The sequence below is a fragment of the Oncorhynchus clarkii genome, chromosome 10 (assembly GCF_045791955.1).
Source record: "Oncorhynchus clarkii lewisi isolate Uvic-CL-2024 chromosome 10, UVic_Ocla_1.0, whole genome shotgun sequence".
Lineage (NCBI taxonomy): Eukaryota > Metazoa > Chordata > Actinopteri > Salmoniformes > Salmonidae > Oncorhynchus > Oncorhynchus clarkii.
In genome coordinates, this window is record NC_092156.1 from 44,173,522 (window position 1) to 44,197,546 (window position 24,025).

General features: G+C 44.5%; 1 protein-coding gene across 7 annotated transcripts in view; it reads right to left on the reverse strand.

Annotated features, from left to right (window-relative positions):
- Nucleotides 1-10,827: 10,827 nt before the first annotated feature.
- LOC139418586 (kelch-like protein 13) overlaps nt 10,828-24,025 on the reverse strand; it is a 100,341-nt gene continuing 87,143 nt past the window's right edge. For 6 of the 7 annotated variants that reach the window (XM_071168170.1, XM_071168171.1, XM_071168169.1 and 3 more), the window contains 2 exons: nt 18,528-18,641; nt 10,831-11,895 (listed from right to left, as the gene is read on the reverse strand). In XM_071168170.1, the coding sequence (XP_071024271.1) occupies nt 11,408-11,895; nt 18,528-18,641 (602 nt within the window). In that variant the 3' untranslated portion in view covers nt 10,831-11,407. Of the gene's footprint in view, nt 11,896-18,527; nt 18,642-24,025 lie in introns of all 7 variants that reach the window. The other variant, XM_071168168.1, reaches the window with a different exon arrangement.

Below are 24,025 nucleotides of genomic sequence, written 5' to 3' on the forward strand. Positions count from 1 at the left end.
AGACCTGGGAGATACCACTGCGTGATCTGGGCACCAACACACTGTCTGGTTTGAAAATAGCGCCCCTCTGAGTGAAGCCAGGGTTGTTGTGATGCCCTCTGTCTGATAGGGGCGGCAGGTAGCCTAGTGGTTAAAGCGTTGGGCAGGTAACTGAAAGGTGACAAGGTAAAAATCTGTCATTCTGCCCCTGAACAAGGCAGTTAACCCAATGTTCCCCGGTAGGCCGTCATTGTAAATAAGAATTTGTTCTTAACTGTCACGAACTGGCTCGAAGTCCGTAACAAAAAGGGAGACAACGTGGAGATAAGGAATAACAAAAATATATTTATTAACTGAGGTAACCTAAATACAATTAACAATGGTGTGTGTAGTCAGTAATCAGTAGTGTTAATGAGTGGTTGCGTGTATAAATGTGATATTGAAGGGTGTTGAAAGGTGCCAACGCAAACAAACAAAACGGCCACAAAAATGCCACAAATAAAATCTAACAGTGTGACTGCATGGAGAGAGTCTCCTCAATGAATGGGGAAGAGGTGTATTTATCCCGGGACCCACCCGGGCCCAGGTGTGTCCCATGTCGCTGACGACCCTCCCAGCTCCGCCCACCGACATCCTGTTAAGGAAAACAAGAGCAAAGAGAAAAGCAGAGAAAATTGCAGGTTTTCCTACATACATCAGAAAAGCAGAACTTAATATTTAGTACAGAAACCTTTGTTTGCAATTACAGTGATCATACGTTTCCTGTAGTTCTTGACCAGGTTTGCACACACTGCAGCAGGGATTTTGGCCCACTCGTCCATTTAGACCTTCTCCAGATCCTTCAGGTTTCGGGGCTGTCGCTGGGCAACTTTCAACTCCCTCCAAAGATTTTCTATTGGGTTCAGGTCTGGAGACTGGCTAGGCCACTCCAGGACCTTGAGATGCTTCTTACGGAGCCACTCCTTAGTTGCCCTGGCTGTGTGTTGTTCTTGGGGTTGTACTCATCCTTCTTCTTCCTCCAAACACGCAAGTGGAGTTTAGACTAAAAATGCTCTGTAAGTAGGAAAACCTGCAAAATCGGCAGTGTATCAAATACTTGTTCTCCCCACTGTATATGGTGGAATCTGAAGGTTGACTTGGTTGCAGGTCAATACTCAGGCTGACAGGAAGAGAATGGGCCATACAAGAAGCATTTTCAATACAAAACCAAAGCATTGCGTCATAGAAAGAGAGAAAAAAAGAAAAAAAATCCCTGTGCCCTCACCTGCTTTAGCTGATCAATAACATAGTCAACCTTTTACTGTAGTCTTCAGTGTAATGTGGAACTGAGCAAGTGCTTATGGCTTTTACCGGTTACAATGCTCATCAACCTCATGCCCAGTTAACCGTTGAATAATTAACCACCATTTTGTCACGCAAGAGGGTTGGCAGCCAAGAGCCGGGTGGCCCAGAGGAAGGCGTCACGGCAACATTTTATTCTGAGAAGTGTTGGCTAACTGCACTGCCCTAGATCCACGGCTGAACACAGCGAGACAGGCCCAGGAGGCTGTGCTGCGCTGCAGCCAGGCTGCCACAGTTTAGTCCCAGGGCTAGGTAGCAGTGAAACCGGTATAAGTGGGCCCCGGCACGGTCCAAGTCATGTCAAAGAGTTTTCAACATTAAATATTAAACTGTGAATATTTAACATGTAGTGCTCCTGACTCTTGTTATTGTCTAAAACATAATTAAGTGATAATGCCAGAGCAAACCCTGGCAATATCCTCCAAACATCGTCTCTGAGGGCATTATCACTTTTATACAATGGGCTACCAGCATATTCAAATAATGATTGAGGTATTTGCATTTAAAAAAAGGTTAGATGAATTTATTCATACTATTTCATCCTTCCACGAGATATAGGCCCGACACAAATCTAGGGTTGCTACCCAAGCCGGTTGGTTGTTCGTTCGGTTGCCAGAGACACGACCCTGTCGTTCAGTCTTTTCGTTTGTTCTAAATGTTATATTGCCATACTGGCTGGCAATGTTCCTATACGTTGCTTGCTAGCTAGCCAACTACGGCCAACTTAAAGATTTCACCTGGCATAGAAAATGTTCTCTCTCGTCAGGACACTGTTGTTCAGAGAAGCTAGCCAACAACACAGCTAACAGAACCGCTTCAAACTGAAGCTAGAAAGACTGACATCTGCAACATTGTTTCAATATTGAAATTGGATCTCCAGCTGTCCCATAGTAATGAACGTGTAGGGGTCGGGAGTCGGGAGGAGACGGACAGGCAGGCAGCTTTTCTCAGCCAGTCGAAATCATGAATCAGCTTCCTTTTTATGGACATACACAAAGAAATGTCAATAGAAAACAGATAAAACGAAGCGAAATGCAGACAGCAAGGTTTACACAAATCTCCGCTGTTGAAAACCAAATGCTAGTCTCAGAGAAATGGGAGATAATGTCTAGAAACTTTTTACGTTGGAGATCAAGTTCATTAATGTTCTGGCTGGGCTGATGAGACAGTGGATTGAGCAGTGAGATGGAACAGAGTAAATAGGCATTTCGACATTATAGATTTAGCCGGGTGGTAACTTGTGGAATAGACACCGCCTTGAATGCGGTTTTAACCAATCATCGTCCAGGATTGGACTCACCCGTTGTATAATTTATAAATCATATTCCGGACGCATTTTCCGATTGGAACAAAATGGAAGGAAGAGATAGAACTGTGTCAGATGGGTCTTTGAAACATGATGGAATGAGACAAAAGCTGCTTTTGACTGAACAGAGATGCCAGTTGGAGAGGTAGAAAATCATGACATATGGAGAAATGTGGGTGACACTTGTCAGAATGATTGAAAATCACAAGAAACCCCATCTGATTTTGTTATAACATTAGTGCGTCAGGGAAAGTGGTCCCAATGGTTGATGAAAATGTCAAGCAGAGTAATCATCCAGAAATCATGGATTGCAGTCGATCGTCCTACATGCCCTTTTTCCCCCCCCGGTACAAGAACGATTAAGCAATACAGACATGGCAGTGAACTGTCATTGTAAGACACCTGCTGGTTCCTGTGAATCAAAGAATTGTCCAAATGGCTACCAGCATGAGCTGTGTTGTCTGTCAGGGGTACCGCGTACTGACTGACCCAGAGTGAGATATCATTGTCAATAACAGCCTCTCTGTAAATATATATAGTAAACCCCTGGTTGTTTATTTAGTTATTCAGACACTGTTCTGCAATTGTCAACTAGCGATCATTGCCACGTTTGCACACATTACTGAAATCATGTAGTCACACTGTATGGGTTGGTGAGTGTACAAAGGCTCATTGCATGGTGTGATGTGGGTACTGTACTGGGACTCAGTGATGGGGATGATAAATTACTTGGAATAGGTGTTGTACAGCAGGGAGAGACAGTGCTGACGTGTGCAGTAGCTCAGGTTGCTGCTGAAAAGGAGACACGACACAGACAGTGGTGGGTTCAGACTACAGACAGTGGTGGGTACAGACTACAGACAGTGGTGGGTACAGACTACAGACAGTGGTGGGTACAGACTACAGACAGTGGTGGGTACAGACTACAGACAGTGGTGGGTACAGACTACAGACCGTGATGGGTACAGACTACAGACAGTGGTGGGTACAGACTACAGACAGTGGTGGGTACAGACTACAGACAGTGGTGGGTTCATACTACAGACCGTGGTGGGTACAGACTACAGACAGTGGTAGGTACAGACTACAGACAGTGGTGGGTACAGACTACAGACAGTGGTGGGTACAGACTACAGACAGTGGCGGGTACAGACTACAGACAGTGGCGGGTACAGACTACAGACAGTGGCGGGTACAGACGACAGACAGTGGCGGGTACAGACGACAGACAGTGGCGGGTACAGACGGCAGACAGTGGCGGGTGCAGACTGCAGACAGTGGCGGGTACAGACTGCAGACAGTGGCGGGTACAGACTGCAGACAGTGGCGGGTACAGACTGCAGACAGTGGCGGGTACAGACTGCAGACAGTGGCGGGTTCAGACTACAGACAGTGGCGGGTTCAGACTACAGACAGTGGCGGGTTCAGACTACAGACAGTGGCGGGTTCAGACTACAGACAGTGGCGGGTACAGACTACAGACAGTGGCGGGTACAGACTACAGACAGTGGCGGGTTCAGACTACAGACAGTGGCGGGTACAGACTACAGACAGTGGTGGGTACAGACTACAGACAGTGGCGGGTACAGACTACAGACAGTGGCGGGTACAGGACAGTGGCGGGTACAGTACAGACTACAGACAGTGGCGGGTACAGACTACAGACAGTGGCGGGTACAGACTACAGACAGTGGCGGGTACAGACTAGTGGCGGGTACAGACTGCAGACAGTGGCGGGTACAGACAGTGGCGGGTACAGACTACAGACAGTGGCGGGTACAGACTACAGACAGTGGCGGGTACAGACTACAGACATTGGCGGGTACAGACTGCAGACAGTGGCGGGTACAGACTGCAGACAGTGGCGGGTACAGACTGCAGACAGTGGCGGGTACAGACTGCAGACAGTGGCGGGTACAGACTGCAGACAGTGGCGGGTACAGACTGCAGACAGTGGCGGGTACAGACTGCAGACAGTGGCGGGTACAGACTACAGACAGTGGCGGGTACAGACTACAGACAGTGGCGGGTACAGACTACAGACAGTGGCGGGTACAGACTACAGACAGTGGCGGGTACAGACTACAGACAGTGGCGGGTACAGACTACAGACAGTGGTGGGTACAGACTACAGACAGTGGTGGGTACAGACTACAGACAGTGGTGGGTACAGACTACAGACAGTGGTGGGTACAGACTACAGACAGTGGTGGGTACAGACTACAGACAGTGGTGGGTACAGACTACAGACAGTGGTGGGTACAGACTACAGACAGTGGTGGGTACAGACTACAGACAGTGGTGGGTACAGACTACAGACAGTGCTGAGAGGGGAGGTAGTGTGAGTGCATGCGGACGGATGCGGATGGATGCGGGGGTGGGTTGTACTCTAGGTCAGACTTGGAACCGTGTCTGAGGCATCCCTGTTCCAGGCTTAATCACCACTCAGCCGCAGGGCTGCCTCCCTCCCCCAGGTGCTCTGGCCTTATGGTCCACTAGTCTAGAACACAGATGAGCCAAAATGGTATACACAAGACCACACTGGCCTTTTCCCTGAGCACGTCTGGGTCTCTTAAAGAGAGAAGAGAACTTCCATCAATTGGCAAGTCATAACGCTTTTATGCTTTATACATGAGTGAACTATTTAGTGAAACCATAATTGTGTTATGTTTTGTATTATGCACAATAAAATTGTGAAAACCTTTGTTTCTGAGCAAATTCAAGGTCATTGTGTAGACTGCAGTGAAAAATAATGAAGATGTTTGGGTTTTGATACCAACATGCAATCATTTCTTGTCAAGAGGAATAATTCCATTAGCATAGCAGCAATGCAGTGCACAACTTGCTTTGAAGTTTCAGTGCAAGTGGACATTTTATTGATGAAGTAAATCCTATTGGGAATGAATTGCTACAAGTTCCTTTTGTGCGTTTATCCAAGAGCAGCACGTGTAAATGCACTCAAAGTCCATAACTACTTCTCAAGGTTAGAATCGAATGAGGAAAAAGTCCTGTGGTTTGTCTCATGGGCCTAGAATAACATCCAAACTAGCCTACACTCTTGTGTATAAAAATTATTCTAGGTAACAACTTCTATATGAATGATTTTTGTACTGTTTGTAAATTGTCATTATAACAGCCTTGTCCAGAAATTCTCTTTCTCATGAAGACCTTAGTGAAATACATCCAGCCAAGCGTACAATATTTTCAAGGAACATTTGACTCAATCCGTGTATTTCGCATCAAGTGTACGTGTGATTAATCCATGAGTCTGCAGCCTGGTCTCTGCTGTAAAATAAAGCCTAATCAGTATGTACCCCTGAGACATGAATTCACAGAGCGACTAAGTTTTCACCGAGTTCTCCCAGTGTTCTCTCTCCTTTGTGCCCAGGCAGGGTGGCTTCTTCTCATGCCAGGAGTCAGTAGATATGAGATTAATCAGAAGCTTCCTTTGAGGTGACAGAGAGGATTCTCGTAGGTTAAAACAAAAAGAGCAAAGCCACTGAGGGAAACAGAACAGCCCTGTGTGTGTGTTGGTTTGCTTAGCCAATAGCCACAGGGGTCCGCTCCTGTCACAGCAGCACCTCCGCCTGGCCCAGTGTTACACCTATACGCCAGTGGAGTCTGGTGGGAGGAACTATAGGAGGACATGCTTATTGTAATGGCTTGAATGGAATAATTGGAACAGCATGGAAACCACGTTTGACTTTGTTTAATTTATTCCACTTCAGCCTGTCCTCCTACAGCTCCACCCACCGGCCTCCTCTGGGGGTTCTCTGATACATTAGCATGGTGACCTCAGAGGACAGTAACATCATACTCCTCTAATACGAGATAACCAGAAATCTGACAGAGCAGAGTAGTAGGGATTGGAGTGCTGCAGAAGATTTGTGCATGGCTAAAACCCATTTCAGGATTATTCAGGCTATAAGGGCACAAGGCGAGACCCAAATGCAGACACAGGAGGCAGATGGTTGAGCTCCGATATTTATTATAACAAAAAGGGTAGGCAAAAGGCAGGTCGGGACAGGCGAGAGTTTGTAAACCAGGTCAGAGTCCAAACAGTACCAGGCGATAGACAGGCTCGAGGTCAGGATAGGCAGGGGTTCAGTGAACAGGTCAGAGTCCAAACAATACCAGGCGATAGACAGGCTCGAGGTCAGGACAGGCAGAGGGGTCCAGCAGGCGGATTCGGCGTCAGGACAGGCAAGGGTCAAAACCAGGAGGGCTCGGGGAAATAACAGAGACTGGGAAAAATAGGAGCTAGGAAAACCGCTGATTAACTTGGCAAAACAAGATGAACTGGCACAGAGAGACAGGAAACACAGGGATAAATACACCGGGGACTAATGGTGAAAACAGGTGACACCTGGAGGTGGGTGGAGACAATCACAAAGACAGGTGGAACAGATCAGGGCGTGACAGGCTAAGATATTGAGATAAATATTTCCCCACATGTATAAAACGGCATGGTAAAATGAGGAAACTGTGATAAATGAAACGTTTTCCAATAATGTATAATAATTGGAGGATGTGGCGGGAATACAGACAAGACAATCCACTGAAATACTCTGTTTATATCCAAATAGATGTGGTGAGGAACTCCGTACTTGTTTTGAGTCTGTTGAGTTACATGGTTGGGGTTCATTACTTTGGCGCACTTTATCACAAATGACATACTGCATCAAGCAAAGACACAACTGAATTCAAATAAACAGTCTTTGTTCAGACTAAATGAAATTGGTCAGATAATTGAAAATGATTCATAATGGGGTGTATTCCAAGTAAGTGTGTGTGTGTGTGTGTGTGTGTGTAAATTGGCTTGTGTGTGTCATGGAATCTGTGTAAAAGACCGTGCCCTTTGATTTAGTGCCAGAAAAAAGCATTCAGCTCAACATTGAAATGGCCTTGGAGTCAATCACCATCAGGAGGAGTGTACTGATGTGTTAAGAGTATTAATGTGACAGTAGAGTGGTGGGCCCTTCACCATCACATTACTACAGCTATCAACACAGACCCCGCAGGATCAATGTTTTATTCACATTTCATCCACACCTCCCAGTCAGCTGGCTGAGGCTATGCTACTGCTGGCTACAGTATGTGATACACTCCCCTTTCAGTTATAGACAAAGGAAGGAGAACTGTCAGCTTTAAAGTCAAGATTCCACCAGAACCCCCCCAATCTCCTTTACTTAATCCAACACAAGCAATATTTTGACTGACAATGTCACCACAGTGTTGTGCACACAAATACATATAGGAGACTTGTGGTCCCAAGCAACAAATTACCCAGATTCTTCAGGCTGCTGGATGCATTTGTGTAAAAACAATAACATTCTTAATATTGACTTGCTTAAAAATCATTTTAACCTGTCTGCTCCCTTTCATCTACACTGATTAAAGTGGATTTAACAAGTGACATCAATAAGGGATGATAGCTCTCACTTTGTCAACCTACGTCATGGGAAAGAGCAGGTGTCCTTAACGTTTTGCAGCTATGAACGCGGCGCTGTAAAAACGTATACACTTCCCTCCATCTCCTCTTAAAGGGAGTGAACATGCTGACAGTGGTGTTGAAATACTGCAAGAGAGGTAAAAGAAAAAGCAGAGGGATAGATGGGAGAAACAGGCAGTGTCATTTCCAACTCCGAGGCACTCCACTTCTCGTTGCGTTCTGTTCCCGTAACGTCGGATTAGCATTTGGGGCACAGCGGCACTCATTAACAAACCAAAGCTACAGACTGAAGGCTGTGTCTAGTCAGGCTCTAGATGCTGCTGCATCGGCTGACTAATAAGAAGCTCAAGATAACGGGACTCTAAATTAGACTGTGATAGCTAGATCTAATATCTCCCATTGGAGATTGATATGTTGAAATCACATACACCCCATTTACCTTTTTGTATGCAACTCTAAAGTAGACAGCAGCATATCTGATCCTGTCTGTTGTACCTGCAGACACAAAGTAAGGAAGGCAGCACTGAGGGTTTGGGGAGTCAGAACACACATCTCCCAACAGCCGCTCCCTGCTCCACTCCTCCTTCCCGCTCTCCATGACAACAGCTCATCACGGTCGAACTCTTTTGACCTTTTCACAATCCGTTGTTTTAAGAACACTGAGTATACATGGATAATGAAGTGAGACAGATGCCAACTAGATGCCGATTAGAGACCCTGGATGGCTTGACATACAGGAGGGTCATTTTCACTGGGCTGATGGACAAACCGGGAGCTACTGACAAAGACAAAGGAGAACAAGACTGAAAGATATTCCCTAAAATGCTGTCATTTCATTGTTTTTTAATTTATGGAAAATATGTTTACATTAGCATATCATTAATACTGCATTTAACTTTGCCTATTCTCCTTGGAGTAGGATAAATAGCCCCGAAACAATTATATTCATCTCAGCTTAATTCTTATCACTGCAAAAAAAAACATTCTCCGCTCGCAGCCACTCGTAATCAATTAAGGCATTACCATATCCAGGTCCGCAGAGAATACAAAAGTATAATGCTCAAGTCTGCCTGGCCTCCTCCCTGTCACCTTGGCCCATTTTAAAACCATGCAGAGGGGGGGAGAGAGCAAAGTAACAGCCACACACAACCAGGATGAGCAAACAATGCATACAACATTACCGTCGGATGACCCCCCACGCTGCTGTTGCAAAAGTGAAGTACGCCTACTGGAGCAGCCCTCAAGGAAACACTCTGAACAGAACAAATTGGAGACATAGCTGATCTTAAAGATACAGTTAAACGAATAGAAACAATGGGTTTCCTCTCTCTTGGTTGACATTATGAATACATTTTCCCATTCATGAAGGTCACATCTCATCACACTGTACAACAGTAAAACAAGGCCAGAACATGTTACTGTACAGCTGCTATGTGATGGGTTAGGATTTTTATTGCTCATCTCAAATAGAATGAAAGGATCAAACTAATTTCACAGTCAAGTGAGAGTCAAGTGAGTCTTCTTTCTCAGGGACCTCTGTGCCCCTCATTAGTGACAGATGAACATTGCCGTTAAGGGTAGGTCATTCAAGCGTAGTGTAATAGAGCACATCATTCCTGAGTAAAGACGACAGGCAATGGCCCTATTGACATCTCTCAGTGAACAACTGCCGGTGCTTCAGCTCGAAGAGTCCCATATGAGTATTCAGAGTGCAGCTGTCGATAAGCGGAAACAACATCTATCAGGAAGGCCAATCCCTCCAGTCCCCCATCACTTTCCCTCAGACCTCCTTCCCCTGTCATCTCTCCTCGTCCCCGGCAGCACCAGCACCTTCCCGTGGTCCCCCAGGGCTCCCAGTCGCCTGCCCTCGAACTGGATGTTGTGTTAAAACAGCCGAGCACACTACTGGCTTGGAGGTTCAGGAGATGGAGGAACGAGTGAACAGGACGAGGGTAGGCGGTGGAGATGGAGCACATCCACTGGAGGCTGCTGCTCAGATGCACAAGCCCAAGGCACCATTGGATCTTACAGCACTGACATGTTCTCAGTCATACATTTCTACATGAACAATGGTTTTTGCATGATTCAATGCCCAATCATGGATCCTTACACGCTCCATCATAAACAAAAAAAACACCCACTCACCTGAAATTACATTTCATTACCTTCATTTTCTTGCTCCAGTTTGTAGCCGATTTGTTTGTGTCGGACACCATATGCTGCCACTGAGGTTTTAAATGGGCCAGACGCAGGTGGCCAGGTTGTGGGTGACCTTACCGTCTGTCTGTGTACCAGTTGAGGGGAGCCAGTGGAAGAGGACAACGGTGTGCTCTGAAGCACTGGGCACAGCGGGCAGGAGTCAGCTCAGTGTAGATTAGAATACTGGTTATGATTAGGATTGAGACGGCAGGACACTACGTTTTGACTTCCCATGCCTCTTGAGAACAATAAGCTTTTTCTATTTAAATCAGAGGAAAAATGGTTCATTCTGAGGACAACAATAGCTGAGGGGAGGGAGGTCTGAGGTTACAGCTGCTACTAAAGCAGCATAACGCATGATGTGAGAGATTACTTTCAACCAGTAAAATAGAGAGAAATAAACAAAGTGTTTTTTTCATGTGGAAAAGACACTTTGCAGGAGGTTCTAAAACAGATATTTATACCTCACGTCAGTTGACATAAAGCTCGATATGAAGAGAATGCATCAACCATGTGAACAAGTAAATAGCAAGATACTTTGGAGAGACTATTCTTTTTTCCAAAATCTTGTTTATTAAATTTAGAAAACACAATTTTGTTAACGGTTTCATAGCAATAGCAGGAAAGAACTGAAACTGAAAGAAGAGAGGGGGTGAAGGGCCGACCCCTGAGTTTAAAACCATATCTGTGTGGAGCTCAGCTGCCAATATTTTGTCCCTCTGGGGGGTCACCTGCCCCTAACCTGGCACAGACTAAGAGCGTCAGTATGGTCATCAACAGCATGGTTTTTACCCGGGAACACGTCTAAAGAAACAGGACATAGTAAAACTCCAAAGACATCAGGTAGAAAAGTTGAATTGCACTCTTCAGTCACTCTTCAAGTCAAGGTATTTCCTGCCAAAATATACCGAATATGCAACATTAACATTTAATTAGGTTGCCAAACCATATCGGTATGTGGATTTCATCACTAGGGAGGGGGGTTCTGCACAGCTTTGGGGGAGGAAGGGGTGTATCGGGATGCAGTACAGATGTAGTCCAAAAGTGCAAACAATGTCTATGGAGTGTGGGGGTGGGGGGTTGTGGGGGTGTGAGCGGAGTGGGGTGGACTCCCCCCCCACCCCCATTCTTCAAGGTGCTGAGAGGGGTGACTCTCTGGAGGGGGAGCCCATCATGTCCTCTGGGGGAAACACGGTCAGTGTGCAGGCTCGGATCCCGCCCAGCGACTCAGGCAGGTCAAACACTTTGTGCCACTCGTCCTTCTCCGGGTCGTACTTCTGCACTATCTCCACCATGCAGCGGTTGTTCCATGAGTAGCCACCCACCACGTAGATCTTGTTCTCGAACACGGCCACGCCCACGTCGCTCTGGCCCCGCAGCATGGCGGCGATGGGCGTCCACAGGTCCAGGGCCGGGGAGTAGTATTCACAGCTGAGCACATCGTCGTAGTCGCTGGTGCCCCGGAAGTGATTCCCCCCGATGACGTAGAGTCGGTCGCCCACCGTGCACATACAGTGCAGGCCACGCACCGTGGTCATGGGCGCTTTCTGAGTCCATTTGTCTGCATCCGGGTCAAAGCACATCAGCTCTTTCTGAAACGTGTCGTGAGTGATTCCCCCTGCAACACAGAACAAAACAGGACCATGTTAAATAAGGTTGAAAACAGCCCTGGGGTCTAATCAAAAGCATTTAACAGACTGATCCAATGGTACTGTACCGGATGGTAACTCAACCTCGACCTACATTCAGCCCTGCCACGTTGGGTAGCATGGGGGTGTCGGGTCGGGCCTTGACCAGGCCCTGTTCTGTCATGACAGTCACAGCACTGCGACTGGAGCATGTTGTAATCCTGAACCCCCAGTTCACTCCCCCCAACCCCTCCTCAGAAACATCAGCCTGCTCTGCCCAGCAACACACACACACACAATGATCCCCAGGCTTAGCACAACTAACATACACTGCACACATTTTCTCAGCCACATACTTGCAATAAAAGATAGATGCTATCATTTGTAACAAATTCAAAACACTATTGCAGTGCATGTGTACACAGATAGGTACTGTAGTGGTGGGAAAAGAGGAATAGACAGGACACACAAAGCTGAGGAAAAGTGGGGGGGGAAAAAAACAGGACATGTCCACAGGGAAGGCTCAAAATAAAGAGGAACACAATCCCAGCATGCATCTGGGTGGGAGCCAGGCAGCCCACCCCCCCCTGTGCTGTGCAGTGTACGCAGCGCACTGAGGATCTGAAGTACATGCCAAATGGCGCCCGAATCCCTCCAATGCTTCTGCCCAATGATCCCGCTCGCTCTCTCTTTACCCATTTCTTTCTTTTTCGTTCTACCTCCCTCATCAATCTACACCGGGCTAGTTTTAAATCAGTGGCCCAGACTAATCAGAAGTCTATAACATCAACCTCCTCCTCCTCGACCAATAGATTAAACACAGAGGCAAAGTTAGATCCATTATCTTTATTAAAGTATGTGTGTGTCATTAAAATATTCTCTGAGATAAGAAAGACATGTCAAACCCACTGATAGAATAGCAGCTTGATATGGGGTGTGGTTATTTTCTTGTTGAGCTGCATCTGACTGCCCAAGGTTAGTAGCAGCTTAGAGTAACTGATGTCTCTGGCCAGCAAATGTCAGGGCTTATAATGGCTGAAGGATATGTCTACTGCAGACACATATTTGCAGTGGTGGAAAAAGTACCCAATTGTCGTACTTGAGTCAAAGTAAAGATGCCTTAAGAGAAAATGACTCAAGTAAAAGTCACACAGCAAAAATGACTTGGTTTTAAATATACTTAAGTATCAAAAGTAAATGCTATTGCTAAAATATACTTAAGTATCAAAGTATAAATCATTTCAAATTCCGTATATTAAGCAAACCAGACGGCACCACTTTCTTGTTTAATAGGGGCTCCAACACTCAGACTTAATTTACAAACAAAGCTGGTGTTTAGTGAGTCCGCCAGATCGGAGGCAGTAGGAATGACCAGGGATGTTCTCTTGATAAGTGTGGGAATTAGACCATTTTCCTGTCCTGTTAAGCATTCAAAATGTAAAGTGTACTTCGGGGTGTCAGGGAAAATGTATGGAGTAAAAAGTACATAATATGCTTTAGGAATGTAGTGAAAAAAGTTAAGTACAGATACCCCAAAAAACTACTTAAGTAGTAATTTCAAGTATTTTTACTTAAGTACTTTATACAACTGCATATTTGTACAGCAAATGTGGAGAGAGGGTAGATTTTGTTTCCATAGACGGGTTGGTTATATAGACACAAAACCGACACGTGCGCAACTATGGGGCAAAACAGACGCAGTTGCCTCCAATGTTTGTTGAAATCCTAAATAAATATGTACAATGAGAACATCTCTCTCAAATACATCATTACAGTTGTTGGTTAGCTAGCTAGCATTTTTGTTGTTGTTGCCATATTAGCATTGACATGAAATCAGTCCAAACACCTCAGAACAAGACATGGTATCAAGAACAAGATGAAACTAGCTGAAACGAGTCACTTACATTTCCCCACATGGCAGTTTCTTGTCAATGTTGGTAACTATCTGGCCATCCAGAATCACAACAACTAACGGACTTCTGCCCCATTGAAGCGTGCGCATTGTTGGTGACACTGTCAGCTAACCCATCTATATATCTGCCAAAAGACAATCTCAGAGACACAATGTTCAGTTTCTTTCCTTTCTTTCTTAGGGTGTAGATCAGCTTTAATATTGCAGATAAATTGTAGCTTCCATCAATGTAATTGTCTTTGTTATAATTAAACATTTATCATGACAATTAATTACTGCCGTTAATTAAGTTACTCTTATGATCTCAGTTTAACGATAGTAGCTTTCATTTAGAACAAAGACAAAAGAGTTGTCAAAAGGCAATTGAAAGCATTTTGAGACTTTAAAATATATATTTTTTGTACCTTGAAGACGGTTGGAGAATGGTTGTCCTTTCAGAGACACTTAAAAGGCACCTGAGCTCATTGGTCGCGCTGTCTGGCCCGCTAGATAATATCTCACCATGATTGCCATACACTGGCACATTCATTGATCATTTTATGGCGGGGCTTTGACTCGTCGTAAAAATGTATGACCTGTTTAGAGGAAGCACAGTGCTGGCACAAATGAGACCCAAACAACCGAGGCAGGGGAACACCGAGGAGCTAGACAAAACCAAGGGGTCAGCAAGTTCCAGAAATGATGATAAATACAAAGGATGGCCAGATGTGAGCTTTAATGTCATTCCCCGGAAGATCTAGCCCTGGTCTTTGAACTAGGGCTGGGTGATATGGTCCAAATATCTTACCATGATATTTTTAAAAACTGTCATTTTATGTTTTGGATAATAAAAAGTTGATGTGCTTTATGAGTAGTGAGACCCTAGGGTGGCAACACATACATTCAAAGTGATTTCAATGGGTCTTTCATTCTGATTGTTTTATACTGTTCAAATTCAACGCAAAATCATTTTCAGCCTTTTCATAAATGTCTGCATTTATTGCACTCGTTTGAGATCATTTCCACGTAGGGCTGCACGATATGGGCAAACAATCTAGGCCTTATTTTTAACCAAATGTTGCAATTGCAATTAGACTTGCGATTTAGAGTGAAACACTTGGAAATAGAATGATTATTCTAATTCTATAGTTAGAATATAATAGTGGGCACTTTGAATACAGCGTTTGACACGAAAATAGGGGCGGCAGGTAGCCTAGTGGTTAGAGCATAAGACTAGTAACAAAGGTTGCAAGATCGAATCCCCGAGCTGACAAGGTAAAAATCTGTCGTTCTGCCCCTGAACAACGCAGTTAAACCCACTGTTCCTAGGCCGTCATTGAAAATAAGATTTAAGCCCAACATGGTAAGACAAACTAGCTGTTTGCAGATAGATGTAAGAAACACAAACTAATAGTGTCATTATAGAACACTAGTTGATTTATATTAAGAAGCAATGTGAAAACTGCATCGGTGTCATCAACATTGTTGCACGTGCTGCATTGACCATGCAGACTGAACGCAAGTTGTCTTGTGGTCGAGGAACAAAAAAAGCGCTCCTTGAGTAACGGGCGGGGCTAGGTCTGTGTGGAAAGCAGCATGGAGAGAGACAGAGCGGAGAGAGATGACTCAAGTATCTAAGTAAACTAGAGCAATGGACATTACAGACGACATATCACATTTAACAAACCAAACATTCAAATGCCATTATGGAAGGTAAAGCAAAAACCCAAACCGGTCCGTGCATCAATACCGGTATACGGTATAACGCCCAGCACTACTTTGAACACGCCGGTACAGTAGGGCTGGGCGGTATACCGTATAAGGGTATTTATTGTTGGATTTGTTAAATGTGATATGCCGTGTGTAACGTCCATTTTTAGAGTTTAAACTGCTACTTGAGCAATCACTCTCTAGGCTCTCTCGCCCTCTCTCCATGGCACTTTTCAAACAGACATAGCCCCGCCCCATCACTCAACGAGCGTATTTGTTTTTGCTTGACCATGAGACACTTGCGTTCATTCAACATGGTTGTGTGACAGTAGTGGTAGTGTGAAGCCGTGCTGGCTGAGTGTCTGAGCCCCCCCTGGGAGTGGGAGCAGAGCTGTGATGGCCTGTGGCTTAACTCAATGTGTCAGCTCCATTCACCTGACAGGATGCCTTCAGACAACACAACAGCACAGCCACCGCCCAGCACCTGATCTGGAATGACAGCAAGACATGGCCTGCACCCACACGTGGGCCACCTTGCACAGTGAGGTCGTGACCCCTGAGACATGGGGTGGAGCAGGAGGGCCGATCCCCAACAGAGACACGCTGGCTGATGATGTCTCCGTTCCACCCGACTTCCATCACTAGTGAGAGTTTATAAACATGTGGGCTGTCAGGAAAGCTAATCTCGGCATGTGTCCAGTTTCCCTGTAGGAATGCAGCTTACCCCGGTGCTTGAGGGGAGCTTGTTTAATTAATAAGCTTTACAGTACAGACCTCTATCTGGAATGGTGGAGACACACAATAATGACAAAGCGAAAACAGGTTTTTAGAAATGTTAGCAAATGTATTAAAACAGAAATACCCAATTTACATAAGTATTCAGACCCTTTGCTATGAGACTCGAAATTGAGCTCAGGTGCATCCTGTTTCCATTGATCACCCTTGAGAGGTTTCTACAACTTAATTGGAGTCCCCTGTGGTAAATTAAATCGATTGGACATGATTTGAAAAGGCACACACCTGTCTATATAAGGTCCCAGAGTTGACAGTGCATGTCAAAGCAAAAACCAAGCCATGAGGTCGAAGGAATTGTCCGTAGAGATCAGACAGGATTGTGTCGAGGCACAGATCTGAGGTACCAACATTTTTCTGCAGCATTGAAGGCCCCCAAGAACACAGTAGCCTCCATAATTCTTAAATTGAAGAAGTTTGGAACCACCAAGACATTTTCTAGAGCTGGCCGCCCGGCCAAACTGAGCAATCGGGGGAGAAGGGCCTTGGTCAGGGAGGTGACCAAGAACCGGATGGTCACTCTGACAGAGCTCCATAGTTCCTCTGTGGAGATGGAAGAACCTTCCAGAAGGGCAACCATCTCTGCAGCACTCCACCAATCAGACCTTTGTGGTAGTGGCCAGACAGAAGCCATTCCTCAGTAAAAGGCATGATAGCCCACTTGGAGTTTGTCAAAAGGCACCCAAAGGACTCTGACCATTCTCTGGTCTGATGAAACCAAGATATCTTTAGCCTCAATGCCAAGCGTCACATCTGGAGGAATCCTGGCACCATCCCTACGGTGAAGCATGGTGGTGGCAGCATCATGCTGTGGGGATGTTTTTCAGCAGCAGGGACTGGGAGACTAGTCAGGATTGAGGGAAAGATGAACAGAGCAAAGTACAGGGAGATCCGTGATGAAAATCTGCTCCAGAGCGCTCAGGACCTCAGATTGTTGCGAAGGTAAACATTATGGGGTATTGAGCATAGATTTGATGAGGAATTAAAAAAAAAAAATCAACTATAGAACAAGGCTGTAACATAACAAAATGTGGAAAAAGTCAAGGGGCCTGAATCATTTCTGAATGCACTGTATCTAAGCCTAACTATTGCCCAGTGCCTCCAGGCAGACTCTTGCCATTTTAGAGAGGTGCATGTGCAGTGAAGCCTCCTCACTCCACTAAGGATGACACTAAGAGATGCTCTGTCACAAGGAGGGAAGTTGACTTTTTGGTGTGATAATAGTTCAAACACACCAGGACCGTTATCCTGCTTGAGATGTTCTCAGTCAAGGAACCCAGATGTGCCAGTCTGACCATAAGCCACATGCCAACCATTGACAGAAATACATAAAGTTTGAGGCGGTAAGCGCTATCAGCCAGGAAGCTAAAATACCAAAGCTATAGCCACCAGGCCCATGTTGTTCTTCTACTGGAGTCTGAGGCTGGATCAGAGCAGGTGAGGTGCCACTGGGTGAAGGAGGGTTAAGATGTTAGTAGTAGGCTATGAGGTGTCTGTTATGCTTATTAACACCGTGCCCAGAGGCCGGGGGAGATTAACATAACCTCACCTGTGTGTTGGAGCTGCACCTCCTGCACAGTCATCAACCCCTCCCTCTTTTCCTCTCACTCCCTCCCTCTCTTTCTCTCTGTACAGCATAACTTTGTATTAGTCACACATCTCCATAAGGCAGGATTTGTTTTCAATCCTATGAAGTGAACAAGCACTGGGCTGACTCCTACAGAGAGACAGGGGATTAGTCACACCCAAGTCTACCACACAATCACTACTTCCAACCATCTTTACAATACCCCCCCCCCCGAAATAGCACAGAGAACTGGACCCCAGTGATGTGATATAGGAGGGAGGGAGGGGTGAGAAGGAGCAGGGTCTGCAGGACTCCACTGTATGACCTTGTAATGAAGGGTGCTTTACTGACATCACAGCCCGCTGTTTGGCGACGGACGGATGGCCCACTCTCTGCTCCATCTTATGGCTAATGTGGGACTGAAACGATTAGGAAGCGTGACTGTCAAACATGTGAGGCTTTAGTCACCCACAGAAAACCCACACATCTATCTTGTAGGACACCAGTCACTCTCTCAAAGAGAGCACTGCCATCTGGTACAGTCAGTGGCTCTAAAATATAAGTACAGTCAAATGGGAAAAGAGCCTCCCTCCAAGCCCTGGATCTAATAGGACTAAACTACCCACTGGCATTAGTAACTTGATTTGGAGCCACGTACGTACCCGAAATATACATGTAACCGCCGTACACCGTCCCTGCGTGGCCGTAGTGTGGCTCGTTCATTTTGGCGACGTACGTCCACTCGTTTGTCCTCGGGTTGTAGCACTCCACCGTGGCTGCATGGTGGAGAAAGAGATAGCAGAAAAAAACAGAGTATTGAGGAGAAAGTAGGTCAAGAGAGAACTAAGGAAAACAAACAGCTGCAAATGAGGCCTTGGAGGGTCTCAGTGTGGGAGCTGCTGAACTAGAGACGTAAATAGAGACCCCCCCCCACCAACCTCCACTCCACTCCCAAGCCCTTCAGTGTTCACTGCAGTAACTCTAGTCTACACACAGACTAGAGAGGTTCTGGGGCATATTCACTCCCCATTACACAATTAAGGCCTATACGGTAGCAATATTTTTGTATTATGATCCCCATTAGCTCTTCCAGGGATCCAGCAAGAACTAGTAGTAACGTACAAAAACTAAGGCAGTAACACACAATATTCAAACATTTGGACACACCTACTCATTCAAGGGTTTTTCTTTATTTTTACTATTTTCTACATTGTAGAAAACTATGAAATAACATATGGAATCATGTAGTAACCAAAAATTGTTAAATCAAAATGTATTTTATATTTGAGATTCTTCAAAGTAGCCACCCTTTGCCTCGATGACAGCTTTGCTTTGCTCACTCTTGGCATTCTCTCAACCAGCTTTATGAGGTAGTCACCTGGAATGCAATTTTCACTAATGCTCGTGGCTGGATGGAAGCAATTACCTGCAGCAATGTTCCAACATCTAGTGGAAAGCCTTCCCAGAAGAGTCGAGGCTGTTATGGCAGCAAAGGGGGGGGACCAACTCCATTAATGCCCATGATTTTGGAATGAGATGTTCGACGAGCAAGTGTCCACATACTTTTAGCCATGTAGTGTATCTATATATATATTTTTTACATTTGATTTTAATGCTTGTGTGAGGTACTTTATGGTTAAAGAGTTCCTTGTAGCCATGGCTCTGTGCAGTACTGTGCACCTCCCATAGTCTATTCTGGACTGTGAAGAGACCTCTGGTGGCATGTCTTGTGCGGTATACATGGGTGTTCGAGCTGTGTGCTGGTAGTTTAAACAGACAGCTCGAGCATTCAACGTCAGTACTTACAAAAACAAATCGTGTTGAAGTCAATTTCTCCTCTACTTTGAGCCATGAGAGATTGGCATGCATATGATTAATGTTAGCTCTACGTAAACATTTAAGGGCCCGTTGTAATTTCCCCAAGTCCATCTTTGTGGCACCTGACCACACGTCTGGGCAGTAGTCTAGGTGCGACAAAACTAGAGCCTGCAGGACGTGCCTTGTTGATATTGTTGTTAAGGCAGAGCAGCGCTTTATTATGGACAGACCTCTCCCCATCTTAGCTACTGATGCATCAATATGTTTTGACCATAACAGTTTACAATCCAGTGTTACTCCAAATAGTTTAGTCTCCTCAACTTGCTCAATTTCCACATTATTCATTACAAGATTTAGTTGAGGTTTAGGGTTTAGTGAATGATTTGTCCCAAATGGTTTTAGTTTTTGAAATATTTAGAACTAATTTCTTGCCACCCATTCTGAAACTGACTGCAGCTCTTTGTTAAGTGTTGCGGTAATTTCACTCGGTGTAGTAGCTGATGTGTATAGTGTTGAGTCATCCGCATACATAGACACACAGGCTTTCCTCAGAGCCAGGTCATTAGTAAAGATTGAAAAAACTAAGGTGCCTAGTTAGCTACCCAAGGGAATTCCTGATTCTGTTGGAGAGGCTACCATTAAAAAATACCCTCTGTGTAATCCACAACATGGCAGGGGGTGTAAAGCCATAACATCTACGTTTTTCAAGCAGCATACTATAAATCGATAATGTCAAAATCCGCAATGAAGTCTAACAAAACAGCTCCCACAATCGTTTTAAAATCAATTTCTCTCAGCCAATCATCAGTCATGTGTGTAAGTATTGTGCATGTTTAACCTGTTGAGTGTAGGGGGCAGTATTTTGATGTTTGGATGAAAAACGTACCCAAATGAAACTGCCTATTTCTCAGGCCCAGAATCTAGAATATGCATATAATTGTCAGATTAGGATAGAAAACACTTTAAAGTTTCCAAAACGGTCAAAATATTGTCTGAGTATATTGCAGGCGAAAACCTGAGGAAAATCCAACCCCGGTGTGCTGTTTTTCCTGAAAGCTCTCTGTTCCATTGCCTGCCTTCGCTCCATTTTAAAGGGATATCAATCAGATTCCTTTTCCTATGGCTTCCACATGTTGTGAACAGTCTTTAGACATAGTTTCAGGCTTTTATTTTGAAAAATGAGCGAGAAAGATCACATCGCGTCATTGTATGGCTGGGTGCCAGCAGCGTTTTGCATGTGCAACAGCTTGGAGCAGACATTTTCTCTCTCTCTCCTATTGAAGAAGCTACAGTCCCGGTTGAAATATTATTGATTATATACTGTAAAAATAACCTGAGGATTGATTATAAAAAACGTTTGACATGTTTCTACGAACTTTACGGATACTATTTGGAATTTACGTCTGCTCCGTCGTGACCGCTCGAGCCTGTGGATTTCTGAACATAACGCGCCAACCAAATGGAGGTATTTTGGATATAAAAATAATCTTTATGGAACAAAAGGAACATTTGTGTAACTGGGAGTCTCGTGAGTGCAAACATCTAAAGATCATCAAAGGTAAGCGATTCATTTTATTGCTTTTCTGACCTTCGTGACCAATCTACTGTCATGACGTTGGCATTGGGGTAGGTTTATGACAGTCATGAATACCTCTTCCCCCTTTTTCCTCTCTCTACCCTACTGATGCTACATTTGAAAACCCCTTGGTTAACAGAGATTCTGGGAACATCAGAAGGTGGGGGGAAATGAACTAAATTCTGGTAATCCGACCAATTGAACATATGTGGTGGTACTTAATGAATATGATGTCAGTTCGGTTGTCATCTGAGACATTCTCATCAATGATAAGATGACAAACTCTACAGTGGAAAGTCTACACATCAGAGTTATCGGATTCACATGGAATTGTTGTTCAATTTAAATGTTTGAATATGAAATTATTTGTGATGGGATGAAATGTGATTTTAGCTTCTAAAATGTGAGATTTGGGTTTTCATAAAGTTAGGGCTCTGCTCAATCAGTGGCCCTCCCCTGTGAAGTGATAGGGGTTATAAAACTTTTCAGACACCCCCTTCTCACTCCACTATATAAAGCCTTGACAACAATGTAACCTCCTGTTCTGAGGATGTGAGGACGACGGTCCGATGTCAGAAGGGTTCAGATAATAACTACAGAACAAACAGAGTATTCTGCCTATCACACAACAACGTTACTACAACATATCCAATTGACCACCAGAGACATTCTTCAAAGGACAAAGGACTCGGTTTGGCAACACGGCCTTCCATCTACCACCAACCTACTGAAGCGCAGCTCAGAGTAAATATTTATTGCATTTTCCTTTTTCAATTGGGCGGTAATTTAGAATGCATAAGATACTCTATTTACGATAGCACAGCTTCTTCCTTTGTTACTCAGTCTTCCCGCTCTTTCACTCAAACCCAGCCCCTTTTCTTTTGTGTAACAAGCTGTCATATCTGTTCCGCCCGCTAGGGACGTTTTCCTTTATGACGTAATTTGTAATCAAGTTATGACTAATTATGTGTATGTGTAATTAGTTAGGTATTTAGTAAATAAATAATTAAACCCAATTCTGTATTGCTGATTCAACTTGTTAGCTAGGGTTCGTGAAGATAACCAAGAATTTACAACTTTCAGATGAGACCGACTTAAGGTGACGATTAATATTGACTGCTATTGATGTAAAATATTACTAGGTCTTTAAGAGTTTATTCGGAAGATAACAGCTCTATAAATATTATTTTGTGGTGCCCCGACTCTAGTTAATTACATTTACATGATTAGCTCAATCAGGTAATATTAATTACTGAGAAATTATTTTATAGAATAGCATGTCATATCACTTAATCCGGCATAGCCAAAGACACGACACTACTTGGCTGCTAGCTGTTTGTAATGTTTTGTCTGCTGAGAGAGATGTCCTTACATAAACGCTTGGTATGCTTTCGCCGAAAAGCTTTTTTGAAATCTGACACGCCAGGTGGATTAACAACGAGCTAAGGGATGGGTGCATCAAGAAGTTAATGCCCTTCTCTATAAGCGTGCTGAAAGTTTTTATTTATTTTTATACCCCTTTTTCTCCCCAATTTTGTGGTATCCAATTGTTGTAGTAGCTACTATCTTGTCTCATCGATACAACTCCCGTACGGGCTCGGGAGAGACGAAGGTTGAAAGTCATGCGTCCTCCGATACACAACCCAACCAAGCCGCACTGCTTCTTAACACAGCGTGCATCCAACCCGGAAGCCAGCCGCACCAATGCGCCGGAGGAAACACCGTGCACCCTCCCTAACCCGGGCGATGATAGGCCAATTGTGTGTCACCCCACGGACCTCCCGGTCGCGGTCGGTTACGACAGAGCCTGGGCGCGAACCCAGGGACTCTGATGGCACAGCTGGCGCTGCAGTACAGCGCCCTTAACCACTGCGCCACCCGGGAGGCCCAGCGTGCTGAAAGTTTATTGTTAATTTATTTACTGTAAAATAAATAGCATTGTATCTGGTCAAACACAATTTTCCCAAAGTTTACTAATGGTTGGGTGTTTTACTATTCTTGGGTAGCGTAGTGACTTTTGCTTCTCTCCAGGCTTCGGGACACTTTTTTGTAAGATTAGATTGAAGAGATGGCAAATAGGAGTGGCAATATAGTCCGCCATCATCCTCAGTCATTTTCCATCCAAGTTGTCAGACCAAGGTGGCTTTTTACATTACTGAATTCAAAATTATAATGGTTTTGTTTCATAATTTGGTCAGTTATACTTGGATGTGTAGGTCTCTAGCTGGCATGTCATGACTAAGTTTGCTAATCTTGCCAATGAACAAAATCATTCAAGTAGTTAGTAATGTCAGTGGGTTTTGTGATGAATGAGCCATTAATGAATGATGGAGCGGAGTTTGCCTTTTTTGACCAAAATTTCATTTAAGGTGCTCTAAAGATTTTTACTATCATTCTTTATATAATGTATCTTAGTTTCATTCTTCCTTCTGTTCTGTTTAGTCATATGATTTCTCAATTGGCAGTAGGTTTGCCAATTGGTTATGCAGCCATATGTATTTGCCTTACCTTTTGCCTTATCCCTCTCGACTATAACATTTTTCAATTCCTCATCAATCAACAGGAATTCAACAGTTTTTACAGTCATTTTCTTAATGGGTGCATCCTTATTAGTAACTGGAATAAGCAATTCCATAAACTTGCCCAGTGTATTGTCTGGTTGTTCCTCATTACACACCACAGATCATCAAATATTCTTTATATCATCAACATAGGAATCACTACAAAACCTCTTGTAGAACCTCTTATACACAATATTAGGTCCAA